Source organism: Scleropages formosus, chromosome 3 (assembly GCF_900964775.1).
Source record: "Scleropages formosus chromosome 3, fSclFor1.1, whole genome shotgun sequence".
In the NCBI taxonomy this organism is placed as follows: Eukaryota; Metazoa; Chordata; class Actinopteri; order Osteoglossiformes; family Osteoglossidae; genus Scleropages; species Scleropages formosus.
The window spans coordinates 2,931,681-2,954,135 of NC_041808.1; the positions used below are offsets into that span (position 1 = coordinate 2,931,681).

At 48.1% G+C, this 22,455-nt stretch overlaps 2 protein-coding genes across 14 annotated transcripts; one reads left to right on the forward strand and one right to left on the reverse strand.

Moving 5' to 3' along the window:
• Positions 1 to 312: 312 nt before the first annotated feature.
• Positions 313 to 2,119, forward strand: LOC108924717 (galanin receptor type 2). Its single transcript, XM_029250101.1, has 2 exons — positions 313 to 665; positions 1,357 to 2,119. Exons 1-2 carry the CDS (start codon positions 313 to 315, stop codon positions 2,117 to 2,119), a joined length of 1,116 nt encoding a protein of 371 aa, XP_029105934.1.
• A 6,456-nt stretch (positions 2,120 to 8,575) lies between these two features.
• exoc7 (exocyst complex component 7) lies at positions 8,576 to 21,829 on the reverse strand. Of its 13 annotated transcripts, XM_018736457.2 has the most exons (22): positions 21,447 to 21,829; positions 20,858 to 20,923; positions 20,040 to 20,224; positions 19,600 to 19,705; positions 18,316 to 18,538; positions 17,966 to 18,133; positions 17,608 to 17,619; positions 16,154 to 16,246; positions 15,332 to 15,400; positions 14,468 to 14,613; positions 14,052 to 14,204; positions 13,121 to 13,219; positions 12,724 to 12,786; positions 12,422 to 12,488; positions 11,227 to 11,265; positions 10,854 to 10,919; positions 10,391 to 10,511; positions 9,953 to 10,048; positions 9,758 to 9,821; positions 9,617 to 9,658; positions 8,996 to 9,129; positions 8,576 to 8,853 (listed from the first exon to the last, which is right to left on the reverse strand). In XM_018736457.2, the coding sequence occupies exons 1-22, from the start codon at positions 21,504 to 21,506 to the stop codon at positions 8,751 to 8,753; spliced, it is 2,175 nt and encodes a 724-aa protein (XP_018591973.1). In that variant the 5' UTR covers positions 21,507 to 21,829; the 3' UTR covers positions 8,576 to 8,750. The 13 variants fall into 13 exon arrangements, with proteins under 13 accessions (XP_018591973.1, XP_018591974.1, XP_018591980.1 ...); XM_018736458.2 differs by lacking the exon at positions 17,608 to 17,619; XM_018736464.2 differs by lacking the exon at positions 16,154 to 16,246 and having other exon boundaries at positions 21,447 to 21,827.
• Between the last annotated feature and the right edge of the window lie 626 nt (positions 21,830 to 22,455).

Genomic DNA, 22,455 nt, shown 5'->3' on the forward strand with positions numbered 1-22,455 from the left:
GTGTAAACATGATGATATATTAACATCGGGCACTGGACGGAGTGCAGCTTTTAACATACTAAACGCTACGGTATTCCCACAACAACTGCACTCCCGGCAGTTTTCCGGCTGCAGCTGGCGCGCGCTCCCAGCACGCGGAGCGCCCACGGCGGCGCGCGCACGCTTCTTCGACTCGAAGTCTCCGCAAACGTGGGCGCCCACGTGCCTTTCGCTGGGTTCGCGTCCTGCCGCTTGACGCGTGACTTTCGATGGCTGTGCGCGGGACGGAAGGACATCTGCGAGGCTGAAGCCTTCAAGGAGGAGGAGATCATCATGGATGCGCTTCAGCAGAACCGCACCTCTCGGAGCTGGAGCCCGGAGACGGTGCTCGTCTCCCTGGCGTTCACGCTCATCTTCCTGGTGGGGACCGTGGGCAACGGCCTCGTGCTGGCGGTGCTGCTGAGGAGCGGCCAGATGAACGCGAAGAAGAAGACCACGAACCTGTTCATCCTGAACCTCTGCGTGGCGGACCTCTGCTTCATCGTGTTCTGCGTGCCCTTCCAGGCCACCATCTACACCCTGGAGCAGTGGGTGTTCGGCTCCTTCCTCTGCAGGGCCGTGCACTTCTTCATCTTCCTCACCATGTACGCGAGCGTCTTCACGCTCGCGACCGTGTCGCTGGACAGGTGAGGCGGAGCGCGAGAGGACACGGTTGCGGGGGCGGGGGGGGCAGAAGAGAAAAACGGCAACAGCGGAAAGTCGAAGAGCAAAGATTCCCCCCCCCCCTTAATGATTAAGATTAGTGTCGTTGTCACCGACAGCACAGCAGGCGGCGTGGTGGTTACTCACAACTTACCGGCTTGAAACTGGGCTCCGAATAACCGCAAGCGCACGTGAGCAAGGTATTCACCCTGAAGTACTCCAGTAAAAAACACTCAGCAGAACGAATGGGTAAATCAGTGCAAGAAGCTTCGTATGCAAACCTAAATTTATACGTCGCATTGGAGAAAAGTGTCCGGTAAATGAATTAATTACTCAGTCAATAATAACACTAATCAGTCTGTCTTCAATTGTATTTTACATTTGAATTGAATTTTCTCTCTTTCGGAGGGAGGTACATGTCAGATAAGGGAATGCAAGTAACTGAGTAAGTGTGCTGGTCGATTGAAATTTTTCCAAATCTGGAAATTACTCTATACAGTATAACTTGAATGAACCGATGCGGGCAATAAATCCACGATATGTGCTTAGTAATTATGATGTCCTGCACGTAGTCATTTAGCCCTTGTTACACACAACGTGTCCTTCGTGTTCGGTTTCTCGCGCTTTTACTCTAACCGTGGGTTTTAAGAGTGCGACTTGCATCCTGTGCTCCAGGTACCTGGCGATCCGGTACCCCCTCCGGTCCAGGGAGCTTCGGACGCCCAGAAACGCTCTGGCCTCCATCTGCTGCCTGTGGGGCTTGTCGCTGGTCTTCTCCGGCCCGTACCTCAGCTACTACCAGCAGATGGACCTCAACGGCAGCGTGGTGTGCATCCCAGTCTGGGGTCCTCGGGAGCGCCAGGCGATGGACGTCTGCACGTTCCTCTTCGGGTACCTGGTGCCCGTTTTCGTCCTCGGCCTCACCTACGCCCGCACCATCCGGCACCTGTGGAGGGCGGTGGACCCCCTGGAGGGCGCGTCTGAGTCCCGGCGAGCCAAGCGCAAGGTCACCAAGATGATAATCATTGTGGCGGCGCTCTTCTGCCTGTGCTGGCTGCCTCATCACCTGGTCATCATGTGCATGTGGTTCGGCCACTTTCCGCTCAACCAGACCACCTACGCGCTTCGCATCCTCTCCCACCTGGTGGCCTACGCCAACTCCTGCCTCAACCCCATCGTCTACGCCCTGGTGTCGAAGCACTTCCGCAAGGGCTTCCGCAAGGCCTTCGGCTGCACGCTGCTGCGCGAGACGGCTCTTGGCAGGGTGCAGGTGGCACCGGCAGCCCCCACCGTAAGTACAGCGGAGGTGGCGTCCACCGAGGTGTCCCAGATCTATGAGGCCGAGCGGGGGGCCGCTGACACCAAACGGTGCGGTAGAGAGGACGAGGGCAGTCGCACGGGAACGACAAGCACCCTTTTGACCTTTACCGTGACCTAGGGTCTCGTGATCGGCGTGTGCTTGAAAAGCGTCCGCTTCTGTGAACGCGGCGTCCGTTGCGTTGCGTAACTCTTGGGGTATTTCTGTCCGTCACACATTCAACTCATCCCCTCGTGGCGTTCTTGTCACACTTTCCCTGCAGTTTGTCACACGTGTGCTTTCTCAGCAGTGCTCCCTGGAAGGTGGGCCTTTCAAAACCCTTCTGTTCCCTGGCATCAGCAGAGGGACTCTCACCCAAACGGCGTAGAAGTGCACGAGTGGAAGTAAAACAAGGTAATTTGAAGCTCATTTAGCCGCTCTGTGACAGAGCGCCAGGACTCTGCGGTTTCTTCCGAGAGACGCCGAGCTCCGAACACGCTAACATCCAGTGACGCGATTTGCGGTCCTGCTTCGCAAGGTCATTTATAAAACTAATGATGCCATTGAAATAATCTGATCATGAAATGCAATTCATATATTACAACTAATGTATTTTGAGAGTGTAAAATTGGTGTCAGCTGGTTGCGTAGTGGTTAGAGCTGCTGCTGTTCAACCAAAAGGTCGCAGGTTTAAGCCCCACCTCCAGCTGTAGTACCCTTGAGCAAGGTCCTTACCATCAGTTGCTCCAGTAAAAATTACCCAGCTGAATAAATGGGTAAATAATTGTAACCTTAACAGTGTGAGTTGCTTCGGAGGGAAGTGTCAGATAAATGTAAAATGGGATTCTAACTCAAAGTTCCTTTTAATTTCTCTTAGATAAGATTATTTTTGCTATGCAGTGCAACATTAACACTGTCTTGAATATTTGGAAGACCTCTCAATAGCTTTAGAAATTCTCTTTTTTGAAGTGTTATTTCCCAATTTCCACTGATCATACACAGTAAATCCTTTTTTAACTCTATGTGTTTCATTAATGCAAAAAAATCCTTCCTTTTATTTTCAAAAGAATATTTGTGCGGTGCCACTAAATTCGATTCACGGAATTTTAATACTGTACGTTTTATTGCAAAATGAGGACTTTTTTTTTGTGCGTGTGTTCGCTGTTCTGTTTCGACTGTTTGTTGCAATCATAAAATAATTCTGAAAGCAAACCAGCGCGAGACTGTTGCTTTGAACCCGAAGCCCTGGATGAGCGCGTCTCCGCCGTCTGCTTATCGAGAAGCTCCACTCCAAGATGAGAAGCTGTTTGAACAACGTGGCTTCCGTTCTTCTACAGGTACTTTGGAAGTTTCTTTAGATCATTTGGTAAATGGTTCAAATCCAGATAAGCTGGAAAAAAGGACTAGAGTGCACACTCGAGACTGGAGAAACAAATGTTTCAATTAGTTTCAGATGCGTTTCAACAAGACGCCTTCTTCAGGGTGTGTTACCAGTTACGACGTCGTATCCATATCCAGATGAACAATAAACTTTGTAACTAAATCAGTGCACTGATCTTGACAACCTTTGAGTACCCACAGTGACTCAGTTTATTTTTAAATCGTTGGATATTATCATCAAGTACCTTGGAAGACTTTTTCCCAAACATCTGTACATTTTCATATTACATGTATTTATTTAGCAGATGCTTTTCTCCAAAGCAACTTCCAATGAACTCTGTGGTTTTATCAGCCCACACACCTTATACCGCAGTGACTTACACTGCTAGATACACTACTTACACTGGGTCACTCATCCATACATCAGTGGAACACACACACTATGGGGGAACCCAAGCAGCATGTCATGGGAGTGTGGGAGGAAACCAGAGCACCCAGATCACATGCAAACTCCACACAGACTGAGCAGGGATCAAACCCACATCCTCTTGCACCACCCAGGCGCTGTGAGACAGCAGCGCTACTCGCTGTGACACCGTGCCATCTTCTCAGTGACATTGCCAACTAATTGACACTTTTTATCCTTATTTCCTTTCGACGTATGACTTTACTGATAATGTTCTGTCGCTGAAGTCAATGCACATTACAGCTGGTCAGTGCTGCCAAGCGTGAGCTGCTGTTATGGACTAACGAGGCCCTCGGCCACTTTCCAAGCTATGATTATCCTCGTGACGTTTGGAAAGCAAAGCGCCCGAGCAAAGTGGCAGAAGCTCAGGTCCGTGGTTAAGGAAAGGTTCTGCACGGTTCTGCTGTCCCTCGTCTGTTAATGTCAAACTCATCGGTCTGTCTAAATAATTCCTGCAGAGCTTTGTGTCAAGACGTCCCCTCAGTTTTACAAGTATGTGGACTATTCCTTTACCGCGAGGCCCTATGCTATGAGAGTCAAGGCTGTTGTGACAGTAGATATTACCTGATCCTTGTGGCGGGAGGTATAATTTCTAAGGAAGGTGGGGGAAAATCGATGGGAAAATATCGGTGATGTCACACTGTAATGTTGACAGTCGGGGGAGGGGGTGCGTATGGTTACTGCAGAGGGACAAGGTAGCATTTCCATGGCAACTTAATGCCCCGATGTGTGGATTCATATGAGTTCAACAATAATTCCTTATATGGGTCTTTTTTGCATAAATGCCTTGGAGATGAAAGCCTTTTTTCAGTGGAACTACAAAATAAAATGTGTCCGTCTCCTGGGGACGGAAGAGTGACCCTCAAAGAGGACAGCGTGTCCAGGGATGTCAGAGGAAATGGCAGCAGGGCGGAAAAGAAGTTCCTCTGATTCAAACAAACACCCTTCTCTGTTTTCTGCTGTCAGATGGCCAGCGATGAGATGAGTGCAAACACTGAGCCATTAGTCCAGCAGGGACCCGACTCTTAAATAAGCAGTAATGATGAGTGGAAAACGGGGCGTATGGAAGGCAGAAGCCAACTTGTCTTAGAACAAGTGTACGGGTAGCACAGCGAGTGGTGCCGCTGTTCTGCAGCGCCTGGGTGGCATGAGAGGATGTGGGTTTGATCCCCACTCAATCTGTGTAAAGTTTGCATGTTTCCTCTGGGTGCTCTGGTTTGCTCACACAGTCCAAAGACATGCTGTTCAGGTTTACGCATAGTGTGTGAGTGACAGAGAGAGAGTGTGTGTGTGTGTGTTCCACTGATGTATGGATGAGTGACCCAATGTAAGTAGTGTATCTAGCAGTGTAAGTCACCATGGTGAATAAGGTGTGTGGGCTCATAACACTACATAGAGTTCATTGGAAGTGTCTGATAAATAAATGTAGAAAATATACTTTTCATTGCAAGGGAATGACTCCCAAAGTATCAGTTAATTTCAGCTGCTTGTTTTGTTGAAAGATTCCTGGGTTGTAGCTGCAGGTTACTTCAGGGTACTGTACTGTACTGTACTGTACTGTATTGTACCAGGCAAGTAGCAAACTGCAGTACTTAATGTTCACTGTAGCAAAATGCATCTATATTTGCATTAATGCATCAACAGTTGTTCCAATGAACGGCTTCCAAAAATCCTACTTTGCGAGACGTTAAACTGTGACACACTTTTGATACAGAAATGAGTGGGTACCTAACAGTCCAGCACCGTCGAGAGTCTCGGGAGATGATAACACACTGGCTGTGCGCGCGTGTGCGTGTGTTTGGATGTCTTGTCTGACCCAGAGCACAGCCCAATTCCCGCTTTAGCGGCACAATGTGCACTGTAGAAGGTAAGAGGGGATTTTGGAGAACCCGTCTTGGCTAAACTGAGCACCGCAACACACTGGGACCCGCGTCCAATGGGAAATAAATCAAAACAGTCGTCTGTCTTATTTTCACCATGAATTCTTTCTTTGTTGTTGTTGTTGCAGAATGGTTTTCGTGTGCTGGGAATCAGAGCTTCACACCTCTCTGACAAGTTTGGGGAACCAACCAGCACTGTGATGTGACACTATTGCTGTTTCCGAGGACTTGTGTGTATAAAGCGGTTAACGCACACACTGTGCCTCTCTACATCCCCGCACCAGATCTTCTCTTTAGGGACGGTTATTATTTTCCCAGTATGGGCTCGATGTGCATGAAAACAGCTGCTTGACATGATGAAGAAAAAACATGGAGCACCTGTGGTGTAAAAGCGGTGTGTGTGTTGCGCAGTGTGACGTTTTCCCTTCGGTGAGCGGTTCATAGTCCATAGTCGTCCGCTTGCATTCGGTGCTGAAAATCTTTTTTTTCTTTTCTCGTAATCCCTCTGTCTCCAGTTTTTTTGGGATTTTTATCGAATTTATGAAAAATCGTCTACCCCCTCCGACACAGCGCAGGCTGAGGGACGAGCAGAACGGGGAGGAGGTCCAGGAAGGCCTGCAGTCAATGAAGGTCTGATCTTCAGGGAACTACCTCACCTGCATTATAACATGTTCCAGACCATCTACTAGCATATATGAACATTTAGAAACTTGACTTCAACTCACTTTTCATCCTACTAAAGCTCTGTCCTACCCTGGAAGATATTGGCTACCTTGATAATTTCACTAAATCCTACATTGGATCCTGTGTTTGACCTTCTGGGTCACGTGTTCATCCACTGGCGTATATGTAGGCGTACAAAGGCTGTTCATATTTAATTGTTTAATATATTTATATTGTGGGGTGCAGTGGCGCAGCAGGTTTAGCCTGTGCCTGCTCTTTGGTGGGTCTGGGGTTCGAGTCCCACTTGGGGTGCCTTGCAGTGGACTGGTGTCTCATCCTGGGTGTGTCCCCTTGCACCCTGTGTTGCTGGGTTAGGCTCCAGTTTGCCACAAGCGGTTTCAGACTATTTATATTATATACTGTATGATACACATATAAAATATATTTTATATATGTCTGTATGTAAAATATGAATTACTTCCATTTATTCATTTAGCTGTCACTTTTCTCCAAAGTGACTTACAATGTTAAGGTTACAATTATTTACCCATTTATACAGCTGGGTCATTTTACTGGAGTAATTCAGGGTAAGTACCTTGCTCAAGGGTACTACAGCCAGAGGCGGCGATCAAACCTGCAACCTTTGGATCAAAACGCAGTAGCGCTGACCCCTGTGCTACCAACTGGCCTGTATTACTTGTTTCACTAATTATTTCTGAATTATTCATTCTTATGGCAGTTTAGTTTTTCATTTACTGAGCCCCTTTTTAATATGCAGTCCTGGAATGAGACAGTTTATCAACATGAAGGAGAACACATTATTCTGCTCTTTTCATTCCCCCAACACGTCGGCCACCAGGCAACGTTTAAAACAAACGTTTCTCCTGTCAAGTCCTGCCAAGGTCCACATCCCAACCTGGCCTACGTAAAATCGGCTTTCAAAAACATGACCCAGATGATGACCAGTCTGTGGTGTAAATGATGTCATATTCTGTATTTTCAGCTGTCATTCCTGACTTTAACTTTGTTACCTCTGACTAGTTACCCTGAATTTACTGTGTACTATACCTCTTTTTTTTTTTTAAACACATTCATTTAGCAGATGCTTTTCTCCATCTGCGATAAGAATACAAAGAGCACATTACACCAACAGGAGAGATTTGGGTGGAGACACATCTTACACACACGCTCAGAAACTGTACTTTAGAAAGGAAGTTATTTCACAGTAAAACTATTCAGTTTACATTTATTCACTTAGCAGACACTTTTCTCCAAAGCGACTTCCAATGAACTCCATGTAGTGTTATGAGCCCACACACCTTATTCACTGCGGTGACTTACACTGCTAGATACACTACTTACACTGGGTCACTCATCCATACATCAGTGGAACACACTCTGTCACTCACACACTATGGGGGAACCTGAACAGCATATGTCTCTGGACTGTGGGAGGAAACCAGAGCACCCAGAGAAAACCTACACAGGCACAGGGGGAACATGCAAACTCCACACACACTGAGCAGGGATCAAACCCATATCCTCTTGCACCACACAGGTGCTGTGACACAGCAGTGCTACTCACTGTGCCAGCGCATCTATACAGACCGTAACAAGAAATATTGTCATATATAGATCAAAACTCTCTGAAGATGTGATTAGTGAGGGGCTTTTTGACGAACTGCAATTTAAGGTGGAATGAGAATAATTCACCCAAAAACAAGTGGAGTGAAAAGTGTCTTTCTCTATCCAGAACCGAGCAGGTCGCACGGGAAAAAACAAAGCGTGTCGACAACAGCCCGGGCACGTTGACCAGGTCTTCCCAAGTGAATACTGACTTTTTTGAAGCGGCTAAAACTGATGAGCAGCCGTTTCTTCTGAAACGCCCATTTAGGCTTCCACACGTGGCTGCGGTGTTTGCGCAACATCTGCACACATCATTTGCTGCCTCTAAGTACCAGAGAACTTGGCTTGGGTAAAATGATCAAATGTATTTGTAGGCTATTGTAGACCAGAAACCCAAAAACCCAAGCCACAGACACACACACACACACGGCAAGCGTTTTCATGATAATGCCATTGAATCACCAGATGACTTTCCTGGAGGAGCTCTGCTAACAGTGGATGGAGGATAATGGACACAAAGAGAAGCCTTGAAGATGTGAAATAATCTTTGGAAGATGGACTGATGCAGCAACACTTAGTGTTCAGTTATTTATTGGATCACAGTCTCAAGCAGAGTGTGAATAATACATAAATATTTATACAAAAACGGGGGGGGGAAAGAGTGCTTCCCAAGTGGCAAAGCCACCAGGCACAAGACAAATAATGCGGAGACAGGTGTGTGTGCGGGAACTTGGGGGAAGCCCGACAAGGAGAAGGTCTCAGGCCGAAGTATCAAACAGCTTCTCGATCATCTCCTCGACCTGCTCTGGCCTGTACTTGTTGTACTTCTCTGGGTTTTTGGTGAATGAGATGTTGGCATACCTGTGGGGGGACACAGTGCTTGAGCGACAATTGCCCCGCCCCATTTTCAACTGCGTGGTATGAACTTAACGGGGACACTACAGTTCTCCAGAAAGCATCCATTCCAGGTCAGAATGCCAGCGGGCATCTCGGATCTCCTCACCTGCTCAGAAAGTCTCTGTAAGCCTGGGACACCACCTTCTTCTGGGCCTGGCGAATGGCGTCACGCTGCTCCTTGTCCGGAATGGCCCACCCCTTCTGGATCTTGCACAGCTCCTCGAGCCCATCATTAAAACCCTGGAGGCACGTAGAAGACTGTCAAAATTCACTTCTGCTGTAGGAATGAGCATGAGACCAACGCTTGGGTGCAGCAGGAAGTCAGAATGAAAACAGTGGCTCGCTGGGGTGAAAGCAAATTCACTGGTGAGTGCCACTCATGGAGCGTACAAAGGACAACGCATACACACATCACACACAGACAGGAAGGAACACAACATCAGCATTACCATAAATGGAACATCACACACCAACACTTACACCTGCTTTCCTTGCTGGTAACCATGCCACCATAGCACATAGACCTAGTTGCCGTGACTCCCCTGTTTAAAACCCCTGCTGGACAGCAAAAAGGGACTTGCCCTGGACTGAGAGACACTCCACCCAACATATGAGTTCCAGAATAAGGACCACTGGACCTAGAAATCCTGACTCCGTGTCTTCCTGTTCCCACAAACCAGTAGATTCGACAGCTCCTCACCTTGCGAGCAGCTCTTTGTCTGCTTACCTTGAACTTATCTTTGATCATCTGCCGCTCTTTATCTTTCAGCTGGAATAAACATTAAAAGTACATGTTTATCAAAGTCTTTCTGGGTAAAATGCCACTTTCCCAATGTGCTTGATGTGATCATCAGAAAGACTGTCCCACCTTGGCGCCTTGCTGAAAGGGGGGCATATTCCGGTCTGTCAGATACTCTGTGACCCGAAGCCAGCTGAACAGGACAGGACAGGACAGGAGAGCTGAGGAGGTTTGAGTGCAGATCCAGTCCACATCCCCATTATGTGCCCTGTATCTAATGTGCCCTAAAGCCTTTCCGTTCCAGAACCAGAGCTCTTGTCTCACCTCCGCTGATACGTCTGAATCTCTCTCTCAATCAGCTCCCGATACACATTTTCTGGCTTTTTCTGTGTGACGGCCACGAGCTGGATCAACTCGGACCTGCAGGAGTGCACAGAGCGAGCGTGTGAGCGCAGGAACATTGACAGTTTGTGAGTCACTGAGCATCAGCATGGGCGCAGATGGTGGTTTCTGGGAAACATCATCTGCATGGCTGTGCCTCCATGTAATGGTTCTAGGACTGCAACTCAGCTCCTGTCGATAGTGGTAACGTGGTCAGCTTTTCCGTAACGAGCCCATAAGCGGTTCTGAGTTTAGACCATCCTCCTGCACAAAGGGAGGTGCTGCTGAAGGACTGCGTTACGGTGGACATCATCACGGACAGGATGGTCTCTCCATGCACAAGCATTCAACATGCTGACCTCAAAACACAGAGGCACCTACTTCTCCAGGGACTTCAGGGTGTAGTTGTAGTTATTGTGGAGGAAGATGGCACTCAAGGCAGGGTCTTCATACACCTTGGACTTGCTGAGCAGGTTCAGCTGCAGGTTCCCCAGCACCTTGCCTGAGAAGCAACCGGAAGAAGTCTGACATCAGTCATGAAAGTCATTCACACTCTGTGGCTCATCCTGAAATAACTGGTCATCCTGAGAAGTCGGTCTCATAGCGAAGGAGCTCCTTAAGGTCACAAAAGCAAAGCAGCTTCTGGATACTGAATGCACAGCTGACCAGTACAGTACAGCGCAGCAGAAAGATACCGTAGTAAAGCTATCGAAAGACCAGAGTGCAGAGTACACAAAAGGCTTTATCAGTCTCTACATTGTAGGTGGTTTATTCATTTTTTTGTATATTTCTTTCATAAGGCTCAAACCTGAACGATCAGTAAGTTTGATGGTGCGACACTTACAGATGTAGGTGCTCAGAAGTCTTCGGCTGAATTCAGAACTGTAGCTGCTGGCGGAAGAGCTGGTCTCTGGGGGAGGAAGGGTGTTAAAAAGACCATAGTGGTAATTATTCACCTCCACAGATGTCACTTAATTAAAATTGCTGAGTGAGACCTGAAGGTGCAGTGAAGCTGGTCTGCTGGGTAGGAGGGGCACTTCATGTGTTATAACAGAAATGTTAAGTGTCTTCTGATGGGGAAAGTGGAAGTAAAGCAGGACACTGAAACATGGTATATTGGAGTAAATTATTCAGTGGGATAAAATTCCAAACTGTCCAACAGAAATTTCACCCCCTTCATCGGTCAAAGGGGCGGGGGGGTGTCGGTCTCTGCTTACCTCGGGGGTCTAAAGGTATATTGTAAGTATCCCCAAGGACTACAAGGCAGAAGCACAAGTGCAAGAAGAGAGAAAAGGGGGTGGGGGGTGAGAGAGAAAGAGAGGCAAAGTGCAACAGGTTAAAAAGTATTGTTAGTACACGGTAAGCACACCCATCAGAGGCAGACAGCTGAAGCAAGGGGGCAGAAAAGGCAAGGGGGTAGAGGAGGTGTGGCCAGCCAGAGCAGGGGGTAGATGGGTCAGCCATAAGGTAAAGAGGAGGAACTGTCTAACACTAGGAGTGTGACCCATTCACAGACCTCAACCTACAATCCCTTGGTTAAAGATCCAGCCTTTTAGCTGGGCCTCCTACCTCCCCCACCCCCCACAAAGCAGATAAAGCAGGTTCAATAACCTGAATGTCTGCTGTGTACCAGAGGGCTCCCCTAGTGGCCACAAGTGACAGTACAGGCACAAAGGAGCCCACATGGCAAACTGAGGAAGGGAAGTGGAAAGAAAGAAAGAAAAAAAAGATGGATCCTACTGGAGGGGGAGTCGGGGTGGTGGTGAACAGACATTCATGGGACTTCAGTCTGGAATGATGGGGACATTTTTTTCTCCTCACTATGGCAATGGAATGGCCTGTAACTTCTGCACAGACAAACAGCAGTGTGTGTACCATAGATGCGCCAAGCGTGGGGGAGCTGGGTGCTCACAGGATGGCCTTGTAATCATCTTCAACTGTTAAAATGCTGAATAACCATGCAGTACACTTTATGGCCATTCAATCAATATTCTTATGCACTGATTAAGGTATGTATCTAGGGTAGCTCCGGCTACACGCATCCCATTGCTATCACTTTTCCGGAGTAGTCAACACTGCATGGACCCCACTGCTAATACTTTTCTGGAGCAGCCAATGCAACACATATCCCACTTCCAACACTCTTCTGTGGTTGTCGATGTCACATGCATCCCATACCTACCATTACAAGAAACATTCCTATACAAATACAGGTTTCTGCTACATTATCAGTGCTACTGATATCACGAAGAGTCTGCTGAGCATGTCCAATGTTACTGGGCACTGCAACACCACAAGAAAGATGGTAGTAAATACCACCTGGGCTAAAGGACGCTCAGCATTAAGCCTGGTCTCCGATGCAAGACCGCAGCTTGAGAACGTGTTGGTGCTTCATGCTCACCGCTCCCCTACCTTGGGATGCCAGCATGGCCCCTGCTGTTTCCTGGAAGTCCAGCAACTGCTGCAGGAAGAGGATGGCCTGCGGGGGTGCACAGCAACATCGCATGAATCGCACACACGACACACGGTCAACATGCACAAATGTAACCGGGACCGTCTCTGCAGATGAGTTATAAAGAAAATGAGACGTGCTGCCACAATGCAAAAAACTGTTCTTCATCTTCAGTGATCTAGCAAAACACGCTCTTGGACCATGAACAGACAGGATTCATCAGTCACATTTCTAGCCAGCAGTAAAAAGAGACAGGACTTACATTGCTGGTCAGCTCGTGAACCGTTCCATCCTTTGGCATGTTGTACTCCTTGTCCGGGTCATTCTGTCCCCAGGAGGTAAAAAGGCGTCAAAACGGACATATGGCTTTTCTGTTAAGGGTCCTACAGCAGTTCGTAACAAACACGTCCGCTTGGGCTTGAGGTCACAAATCTGAATTCCGACATGTCGTGCTTGTGTAACATCATCTGCTGTTGTCACCTCAACACCTTCTTTTTAGCGAAACAGCAACACTAAGCTACACAAACTGAATTATAAGCAAATTATTCACTGTACCACTCTGTTGTGCTGCACCTTAAAATGTTTAAACAATGAAATAAATCTTAATCCGAAGCATGACGTTATCCCAATCCCAGGCAACGCAGGAGTCGCGTTCTCACCTTGATGCTGTCGGCGAACTCTTCGAGGGCTTTGGCTCCGATGGTCTCCATGGAGGTGATCAACGCGGGAAGCTTGTTCTTCGTGCTGGCTGCAGTGCCCTGATGACACCATGTTAGCATTAACTTTCTGCCAATAATATGGGTTTGAGGATAATGCACAGACTGGGAGCAACACCCAACACTCGCTAGTTTACACTCATTCGTTTAGCTTCTCCAATGTACATCTCCAAGAACAACGCAAAATGTGCATCAACAGAAGGTTGATTGTTGCCCCGAAGATACTTTATTTGCATAGCTTTTGTTTCTCACATTAATACCTTCGGGAACATTTTTTGTTCTGTTCAACTCTGGATAAAAGCTTGTGATCAGCAACTAAACATCACTACTAATACATATACTGCAATGTGGGACCAAAATGGGACCGTTGGTTGTGTAGGGTGAGGGTTACTGCCTTTGGATCCAAAGGTCACAGGGTTGATCCCACCTCTGGCTGTAGTACTCCTGAGCAAGGTACTTACCATGAATTACTCCAGTAAAATTGCCCAGCCGTATAAATGGGTAAAGAATTGTAAGCCTGTAACTGTAATAAATGTAATCTTAACATTGTCAGTGGAGAAGTGTCAGCTAAATGAATAAATGTAAATATACTATATGAAGTACACACGGCCAGTGTAAGAGCAAACAACAACAACTTTTACATAGATTAATCTGGGCTTTGTACCCTCCCTAATTAGTCACAAAAGCAGCGCAGTAACACAACACAAGTGGCTCCTATACCCGCGGCTGAAGGGGGGACATTTTCCATTCATCAGCTCATCACCCATTTCCTTTCACCTCCTTCTCAAACCTCTACATGTTGCACCGCAGTCTTCCACACAGACAGGTGGTGCCACCGCCCCCCAAAGCCTCACCGCACTCAACGCGCCCACACCTGCAGCGTGCTGTCGAACTCCGGCTTGGTTTGCTTCAGGTGCCGCAGGATGGGGAAGATGGTGAGGACGGCCGAGTAGTCGTGCCGCATGATGGCGCGTCTGGCGGCCGAAACGATGCTCTCGCCCTCCAGCATCAGGTTGTCCAGAGCCTCCTGTGTGGGGACGGGCACCACAGAGACACAAGACTGGCACCAGCAGCGGCCTCGCTACCTGTGCTCAACCCCACTATGATGTGTCCTTCACCGCCTGAATGGACTTACTGTCCCTCACAAGGACCAGCTCTTCTGAAACTAGCGAACCCACCTATACGCTAACTTCAACTTTTTTTAATTAGTTAGGAAACACGCAAATCCACGAAAGCTTTGACACGGCAGAAGGTTCTGGTCGAGTAGGTGAATTGCTGTCGTCGCCCGACCTGGATGAGGGAGTCGAAGGTCTTCTTTTGGTGGTGCTCGGGGATGATCTCGGTCAGCAGAGAGTACTCGCTCTGGGCGAGCTTCACGAAGGCGCTGATGCAGTGGATGTAGGAGTCGATCTCGATGTCCAGCATGTCATCCTTCCCTGCGAGGCCAGCGAAGGACGTACGGAGATGAGGTTACCATCATTTACCGCGCTTACCATGCACTGCAACGGTGCTCACTGGGAGCCCTCTCAGCACATGGTCAAGTCAATCCAGTATAAACTCGTTCTGATTCAAGAACAACATAAACGTTTATAATGCGTGGCATCATATGTGCGCCGTATACAGTAAAGAGCCCTCTGAGGGCACGTGCCAAAAAATGAAACCAATAAATAGATGCGTTTAAAATCTCATCAAAATTACAGGCAAGGAAATTGTGCTTCTTGTGCAGCTGGGTTTCTGAATCATTAAAACATCTTCAAAAGACAAACGTGGTTGTAGTAGCAGTAAAAGTTATAATTTAGCTTCCTGAACACATGGAGGCCATAAACATAGTCTCACTTGCATTCTGTATCTCATGTGAAATTCAGGAAAAGAAAAAAAAAAAAAAAAAAAAAAAAAGATTGCAAATAGACAAGAAAGGCTTTGCGGACAGGGAGAGTCCCGAAACGCGGTAAAGCTGGGTAAAACTTTGTTCCAGTAACGCAGACTGGCACATTTTTACCAGCGTTTCTTACAGAAAAGTGTGTTGACAAATCTGAACCTTCTCCAAAGGTCAAGTGTCGTGGCTAACTGTAGAGATTCCTCTGCAGCACCACGGGATGCGCTACCCAGAATTCCCTGGGTCACCCAGTCTCCCTCTGCCTCCACGGTACTCACCTGCAGTCACCCCGTGCTTCTCGTTCAGGACGTCAGTGAGGTGTTTGACCCGCAGGTCGTGATCGTGACCTAATGGTTGAGGATTTGGCGTTATTGGCCGTTAGTCCTGTCGCGCCAACGCCTGGGCCGAAAGGTCGACCTGGGATGCGATCGCCTACAGACACATACCGGCCACCAGGCACCCAGCAGCGGAAGCAGAGGGAACCCGCGGTAGGAGGCAGCGTGTGTGTGTGTGCGTGCGCGTGTGTGTTTCACCTCATTCAGCCGGGTTACAGGAACCAACCGTCGGGAGAAAGTCATAGAGAAAGTCACAGAAGCTCTGGATCTTGCTGGGGTTTCTTCAAACTACTTTTACCCTCAACGCTTCGGCTCTAGAATGGCAGTGTGCAGCTGCCTCGCTTTATAAATCTCTGCACACTTGTTCCTTCGTGGAAATTTCACGCGTCGCCGTTTTCTGTCCAGTTATTCCCACATCAAGAGACATTCAAATTCTCCAAGTCTTCAAAGAACAATTTCCAGGGCAGGTCGCATCATGGTCAAAAAGCCCTGTGTTACCAACTATGGCATTTACTGAACCTTCACTTAACCCTAACCCTAAGGTAAAACTGAACCACACACCAGTCACTTCATTTACAGGCATCTGTTAAAGACACAAATGTAAATATTTCCTGGCTCCTTCCACAAAGCATCTGTGACTCCGGTTGGTTCCTGATGTCCGGGTCTCCGTCCAGACGGACGGGCTGCACTCAGAACAAAACCCCCTGAGGAACAACAACACCAGCGGCACGGGAACGACACCGAGAGAAGACAGGGATGCGTTACCTTCCAAAGGAGACAGGTTAGAGCCCCCCTTTTTCCCATCCAGCCCATGCTGAGAGTACTGTTTCAGTAGGTTCTGAGCCTTACGGATCGTCCCTGTTCCCACGGGAAAAAAAGAGAGGGAGGGGGTGCCAGGAAGGGGGACAGCCCAGCAGGAGAGAGAGGGAGGCAGATAGAAGATAAAATAATAATAATAATGATGATAATAATAATAATGATAGTAATAATAATAATAATAATAATAATAATAATAAAAGGAGGAGAGGAAAGGCTAGAAAGTGAGTATTGAACCACCAATGCCACCACATCCCCCCACCAAACAGCGCGGTGCTGTGGAGAGAGAGGTCCGTGAAGACCAGAGCCTAGTGCCGCAACGCAACACAGCCACATGAGACAAGCGCAGCAAGGCACAGCGCAGCAGAGCCGAGGCCTGGAGCGCCAGGACACACTCCGACAGCAGGTAGAGTGAACACACAAAGTACAGGTTATTCATCCACATACACAACACATGGCAGTTACACTCGCGTCGTCGTCATCATCATCATCATCATCATCATAGCTGTTTAGGCAGTTAGTCATTGACAGGAGCTTCGTCACAATGTGAGTGATAATTCAGCATTCGTAAAGTTAAACCTCACAGCACGTTCACCTGTCAGGCAACCGCTCGTGCCTGCGGTGCCCTGCACGTTCACGGAGCGTGCGGACTCCCACCGCACAGTTACGGCATCTGCATCTTAGCCGACGGTAATAATTAACTGCTTTTTAAAGCGCTAATCAAATCTTACTGCGGCAATCTGCGTGGTCTTTAGAGCGCTCGTGAGCCCTGCAGTCTGCTGGTTTCTGTTCCGAGTTCGGAATTTGCCTCCGTGAGGAAATCGGGTCGCAAAGGGTTTGAAATTCCTTAGTAAAGCGAAACATAGTAAGTTCAGTGCTGGCGAGTAACATCCTTCCACAGTCACGGAGGGACGGAGGAGCTGAACGGCAATTGGGCGCGACAGCAAAGCCACCAGACCAATCACTCCTTGCGGACGGAGACCACGCTGGTATCACTCCGCCGGGTGCCACCGTGGGATGAGGAAGCGAACCGATGACTGATTTGCTCACACTTGCATAACATGTCAATCTCAGGTGCAGGTGGCGTGCAGTGATTCGCTGTCCATCTGTCTGGCACACAGAGGCTGCGGAGGCACTAAACACAGAGCAAACGAAAGCACCTAATGCTGCGGAGCTGAGATTAAGGCGCTGCTCTAGTACTCCTGACTAAGGAGTATGTGGTTCATTTACTTATGGGATTTTCTGCTCTACTGACTTCTTGTGTTGTAATTGCGCTTTTCTACGCAGTTGAGCCTCCGGCGCTCTCCTGGCTGCAGGATGGATAGGAGCAGCGGTGAAAGACGGCGCCAAATAAAACACAAGCAAGCGATGGGCGTGTTGGCAAACTGACAGCGAGTCTTTACCTGGGATGTACACTGCCATCATTGCAACCGGCACAAAAACAAAAGAGAAGGGATAACAGGTTAATCAAAGTGAACGAAGGGAGGGGGCGGGGAGGGGGGGTGATGCGAGGAAACTCACCGAGACTCTACCCTATTAAACCACAGGGAGCCATGAGCTTGCAGCCAATTTGACTTTTACGAATCATGATGGACTTTAAGTATGCAACAGGCCATTTGTGCTGCGATTCAGTGTCAAACGTTGATTTAGCGTTGTGTGGAGCATTGTGAGATGCGAATGGCCGCTATGCGTAACTGGGCTGTCTGGGGGCTGGGTCTCTAGAGTGGGGGGGGACAGACGGACGGACGGTCTCTCTCTTACCTGGTCTCTTTGGCGGCTTCTTGGTGGGAGTGTCCTTGCGCTTGTTCTGGACAGCGGGAGAGTAGAGGACCCCGGAGGAGCTGCTGCTTTTGCGGAAGTGCTCCTTCAGGCCTTTGATGGAGCGGTCCAGCTGGCTGGAACGGATCTGGTAGTACACGTTCATGAAGTCTGCGGGAAAAGGGAAGGTTAGAAGGACGACCAAGGGCCACAACATCTGCAGTCATCGGAAGAGCAATGGAGTAAATCTACAGAAGTCGCCAACATCGGGAAGAGAAACAGCACCAGAGCTATTCTGACACATCAAAGCGTGGAATCGTAGCCCGGATATGAGGCAGGGCGTGGGGACGCACCCTGGTTGCGGCCGTATTCCACCAGCCAGCCAGCGATGCAGATGATGTCCTGGAGCACGGCCTCGGGAAGATGCTCCAGCGTGACTTCCTCCTGCACTTCCAGGTCGTCATCCACGCCAATGGCATCCAGGATCAGGATGGGCGGAACCGGCTTGCTGTAGCGTGTGAGCAGACTCCGAAACTCTGCTTCCAGCAGCTCCTTCCCCTTCTCGAAGCGCGCTTTCTGGACAGGAGTGCAAATGAGCGACGGTACAATACTGAGCACGGTGTGGGACAAAATACGCGATTCTCAGGTTCCTGCTCTGTCTCTGAGGCAAAGATGGAGACAATGAGCAACAGTGTCTACATGTCACTCCATTATACTACGACAGTGAAATGCGTTGTTCCAATGAGTCACAAAGGTCATCTTAAAAATAAGAAATTAATGTTCGAGCTACTGATCAATTGACTAACTGGCTGATCTATTCATACCCACCCTGCTGCTCAAATTTACAGTCAGACCAAAACCCATGAAGACACGTAGAAAACTCCAGTCTTTTAGTGTTAGTTTAAAAAAACTGGTTTTCGGCGCGTTCAGTATCCTCCTAATATTGTCGGTGTAACTAAACTCAGCGATTCTGAATACCCATGTAAGACGGAGACACTGACTTGGTTTATTTAGAAAAACTATTCAAAGGCGTAGACACAACGACCCCTGTTCTGGCACAACTGTATCAAATTCGAGACTCGGTTACAGCTTGCAACACCATCAATGGATCTCCACCCTGATACCTACAGGACCTGATCACTTGCTACACCACAGCAAGGCCACTACACTCCTCTACCTCTGGCTGCTCCGTGGTCCCATTAACAAGAATTCCAAAATCAAAAGTCTCACGGTCCTCAGTTTTGGCCCCAACGGGGTGGAATGATCTCCGTTTGTCCCTCGAAACTGCCAAATCCCTTTCAACATTTAAGGAAGGTCTCAAAACACATCTCTTTTGGACCTGATTCTTTCCTGATGCCCCATCTGCACCATAATACTGTTGTACATCAGAAAAGTCTGTAATCCCTTCAATTGGTGGTACTGGTGTCTCTTGAACTGTTGGTGAAATGCACTTTTGTTTACTCTGAGTTATATGTTACTTTGGAGAAAAACATCTGCAAAAAATAAAGGCAATGAAGTGACATCATCAAACTGATACGTAGGTTGGATTCACAGGAGGAAAGAAAGAGACACCGATAAGACCACCGACTGTCCTGCAGCTATTTAAAGAGTAAAGGATTAAGGAGATGCTTGTATACCACTGTGTTCAGCTCTGGGCTGTCAGGATTGTTGTCCTGGAAGTACTCCACCGCTTTCTGGATCTTTGCAATGCAGGCCAGGTACTCGTCCAGACGGCCAGCAGGTCTGAAGCACATACAAATACACACAGATGCCACAGATCACCCAGCGATGACAATACCTGCTGGATGATCATCAACATACAATGCAAACATCGTAGGAGTTTCAATTATACTGCATTCAAAAAAGCTGATGGGTTTAATGACAGAATCCAGCAGAGGATTTTAATCCTTCTCTGGCTAGTGGAAAACATATATGGTTGATAAGTAAAACACGTATCCAGGTCACCTGACCCTAGCTATGTTTTGCCATCATCCGCTTACACATTGAAGCTCCTCAGGAACGGGAATCAACCCGGGCAAGAGCTGGGTCGCAGACCCTCGTCCCCACCGGTTCTTACCCCTCTTTGATGATCTTGTCAGTCTCCTTGGCCACGTGGTAGTAGCTGATGACGTGATCCAGGCAGGACAGGGTCTTGTCCACATTCTCCTGCAGCCTCTGCAGGTTCTCCGTCTGCTTGTGCACGGGGATGATGCGCTCCTCGAGGTGCACCAGCCGTGTCTCGAACGACGACAGGATCGACACCTGGATTGAGCGGGCAGAGCTCAGCATGAGGCTTTCACGTGTACCACGGGACATCCCATCCCACTGATTCAAGTCAACAGACAAATTAACGCACCTGATCTCTGCAGCAAAACGAACATTCAGACAGGTGCACTAGTTAAATGGGAAATAAATCTGACCACAAGTTAAGAAAATGGGAAATCAATTCATCCATCCATCCATTTTCTTGGCCGCGTTGGCAATAAGGAGAGCAGAGAAGCCCAGACGTCCCTGTCCCTCACGACTTCCTCCAGCTCAACCTGGGGGATCCCCAGCTGCTCCGGGGCCAACTGGGAGATATAATCTCTCCAGCGGGCCCTGGGCAGACCTCGGGGCCTCGTCCCACTTGGCCGTGCCTGATATACCTCCAAAGGGAGGTGCCCAGGGGGCATCCTTACCAGATCCCCGAACCACCTCAACTGGCTCCTCTCAATGCGGGAGAGTAATACTGCTGATCAATTCAGATCAACAGTATTAAACCTTTTGCACCAGACTTTTCCGCTGTACTGTGACACTGCGCTCAGTGTGATGAAGCTCTTTAGGGCAGAAACTGGGACGAAAGTCCATCTGGAATGAAGGACCAGGAGTGTGTTTGAGGCACCCAGGTTGTCTTACCATGCCTTTGGTCAGCTGGTTGCTCTTCTCTAGGTTGTCCCGTATGAATGACAGGGTGTCTTGCTCCTACAGGTAAATGAAAGATTTTCGTGACAGGGGCCGTGCGATGGTGCGCGAAACGTAAAGACACATTTACACCAATAAACCAGCTGCACAACTGAGGAAACATCTGGATGTGTCAGAGCTGAGAGAGGAGTCCTGTCAAAGCCTTAGCTTCGCCACCTCCCTCACATGACAGAGTACCGCATGCTGACAGTATTTCCTCACAAGTCCTTAGAGAACATGGGAAATAATAGCACCATTTAATAACGACCATTTATATTTGTTAGCAGCGTAAAGAGAAACAAGATTTGGCTGGAGGGAAATGCTGTCTCTGAGAAAAGGGGTAAATTTAATAGAATACAATGCAGGCAGGCAGGTGCAGGTGCGCGCGCACGCGCACGCACACACACACACACACACACACACACACACACACACACACACACACACACACACACGACGAGAGCTAATCCAGAGTGTATTTCTTTTTCCCCTCCCTCTCTCTTCTTCTCTTTTTTTTCCTTTTCTTTTATTTTCCTGCGCTCACCTGCTTCAGCTTCTCCTCAATCTCCCGCTTCCTGGCGGACGCGTCCTCAGTCGGGATCATCCTGCCGTTCGCCGCCGACTCCGCGATACTTTCTTTGACAATCCGAACAGTTACAATGTATCTCTTCCCTACAAAGCCTCAACACGGACCCAGCCCAGAACGAAACCACAGGAAGTCTTGTGAACCGAGCCACTCTTCCGCTTCCGATCCACGCCGGTCATGTTCGGGCGCCATTTTTGTTGTGGCCTGGATGGACTCATAATGGACATTTAAACATTAAAAGTTTAAAACTACGCAGACTGAAAACTGCCCGCTTCAGTCGTCGGATTTATTTATACCTGAAACTTCGTAAAAATGCTTTTTTTGACGTCAAGCGTTACAATGTTGTAATAACTTCGTTTTAAGTTTTTTACTTGATCTCGCATCAGTAATGTTTATACCGCCATTGTCCGCAGGTCGGCGCTGTGCACTTAACGGGTTGTCTGTGAAGAAAACAGAGTAACACACTAGGCACGGACGCCACAACTGACCCTTTAATTTAAAACAGGCTTTTGCCTCAAGGCGCTTTTCATTTAAAAACTACAATTAGACTAATAAATGCTGACCCCTGCCAAAGTACTAGGTATCAAAATTATGCCTTTTTTATATTTTATTCACGGATTTTATTCCATTTTACTCCACAAAACGAGAACGATTTGACATCACCGCCCCTGCAACTGCGCATGCGCCACTTTCTTCACAGCGCACGACTTAATCTCTCTTTTAATATATGCTCTTTACTGCTTGATATTAAATACTGTACATTTTAAAAGTTACACACCTTTGACTGTAGTCAGACAGGGCTTGGTCCGGGCATTAAATTCTCTTTCTTAGAATCGTCTAATGTCTCGCTTCAAAATTTGCATAAATTCCCGTCGTGCTCTGCGGATTTTACCGTGAAGAATGAAGGAACCAATTTGATTTTGCGATTAGTGCCTTAAGAGCCCTTTAAGACACAAGTGAAAGGTGT

Coding starts and splice junctions, on each gene's coding strand:
- LOC108924717 (XM_029250101.1), top strand. CDS start 313: ATGGATGCGCTTCAGCAGAACCGCACCTCTCGGAGCTGGAGCCCGGAG. Junction 666..1,356: donor GCGACCGTGTCGCTGGACAG/GTGAGGCGGAGC, acceptor CCTGTGCTCCAG/GTACCTGGCGATCCGGTACC.
- exoc7 (XM_018736457.2), bottom strand. CDS start 21,506: ATGATCCCGACTGAGGACGCGTCCGCCAGGAAGCGGGAGATTGAGGAG. Junction 10,512..10,853: donor ACTTCTGAGCACCTACATCT/GTAAGTGTCGCA, acceptor GTTGCTTCTCAG/GCAAGGTGCTGGGGAACCTG. Junction 9,822..9,952: donor ATTCAGACGTATCAGCGGAG/GTGAGACAAGAG, acceptor TGTCCTGTTCAG/CTGGCTTCGGGTCACAGAGT.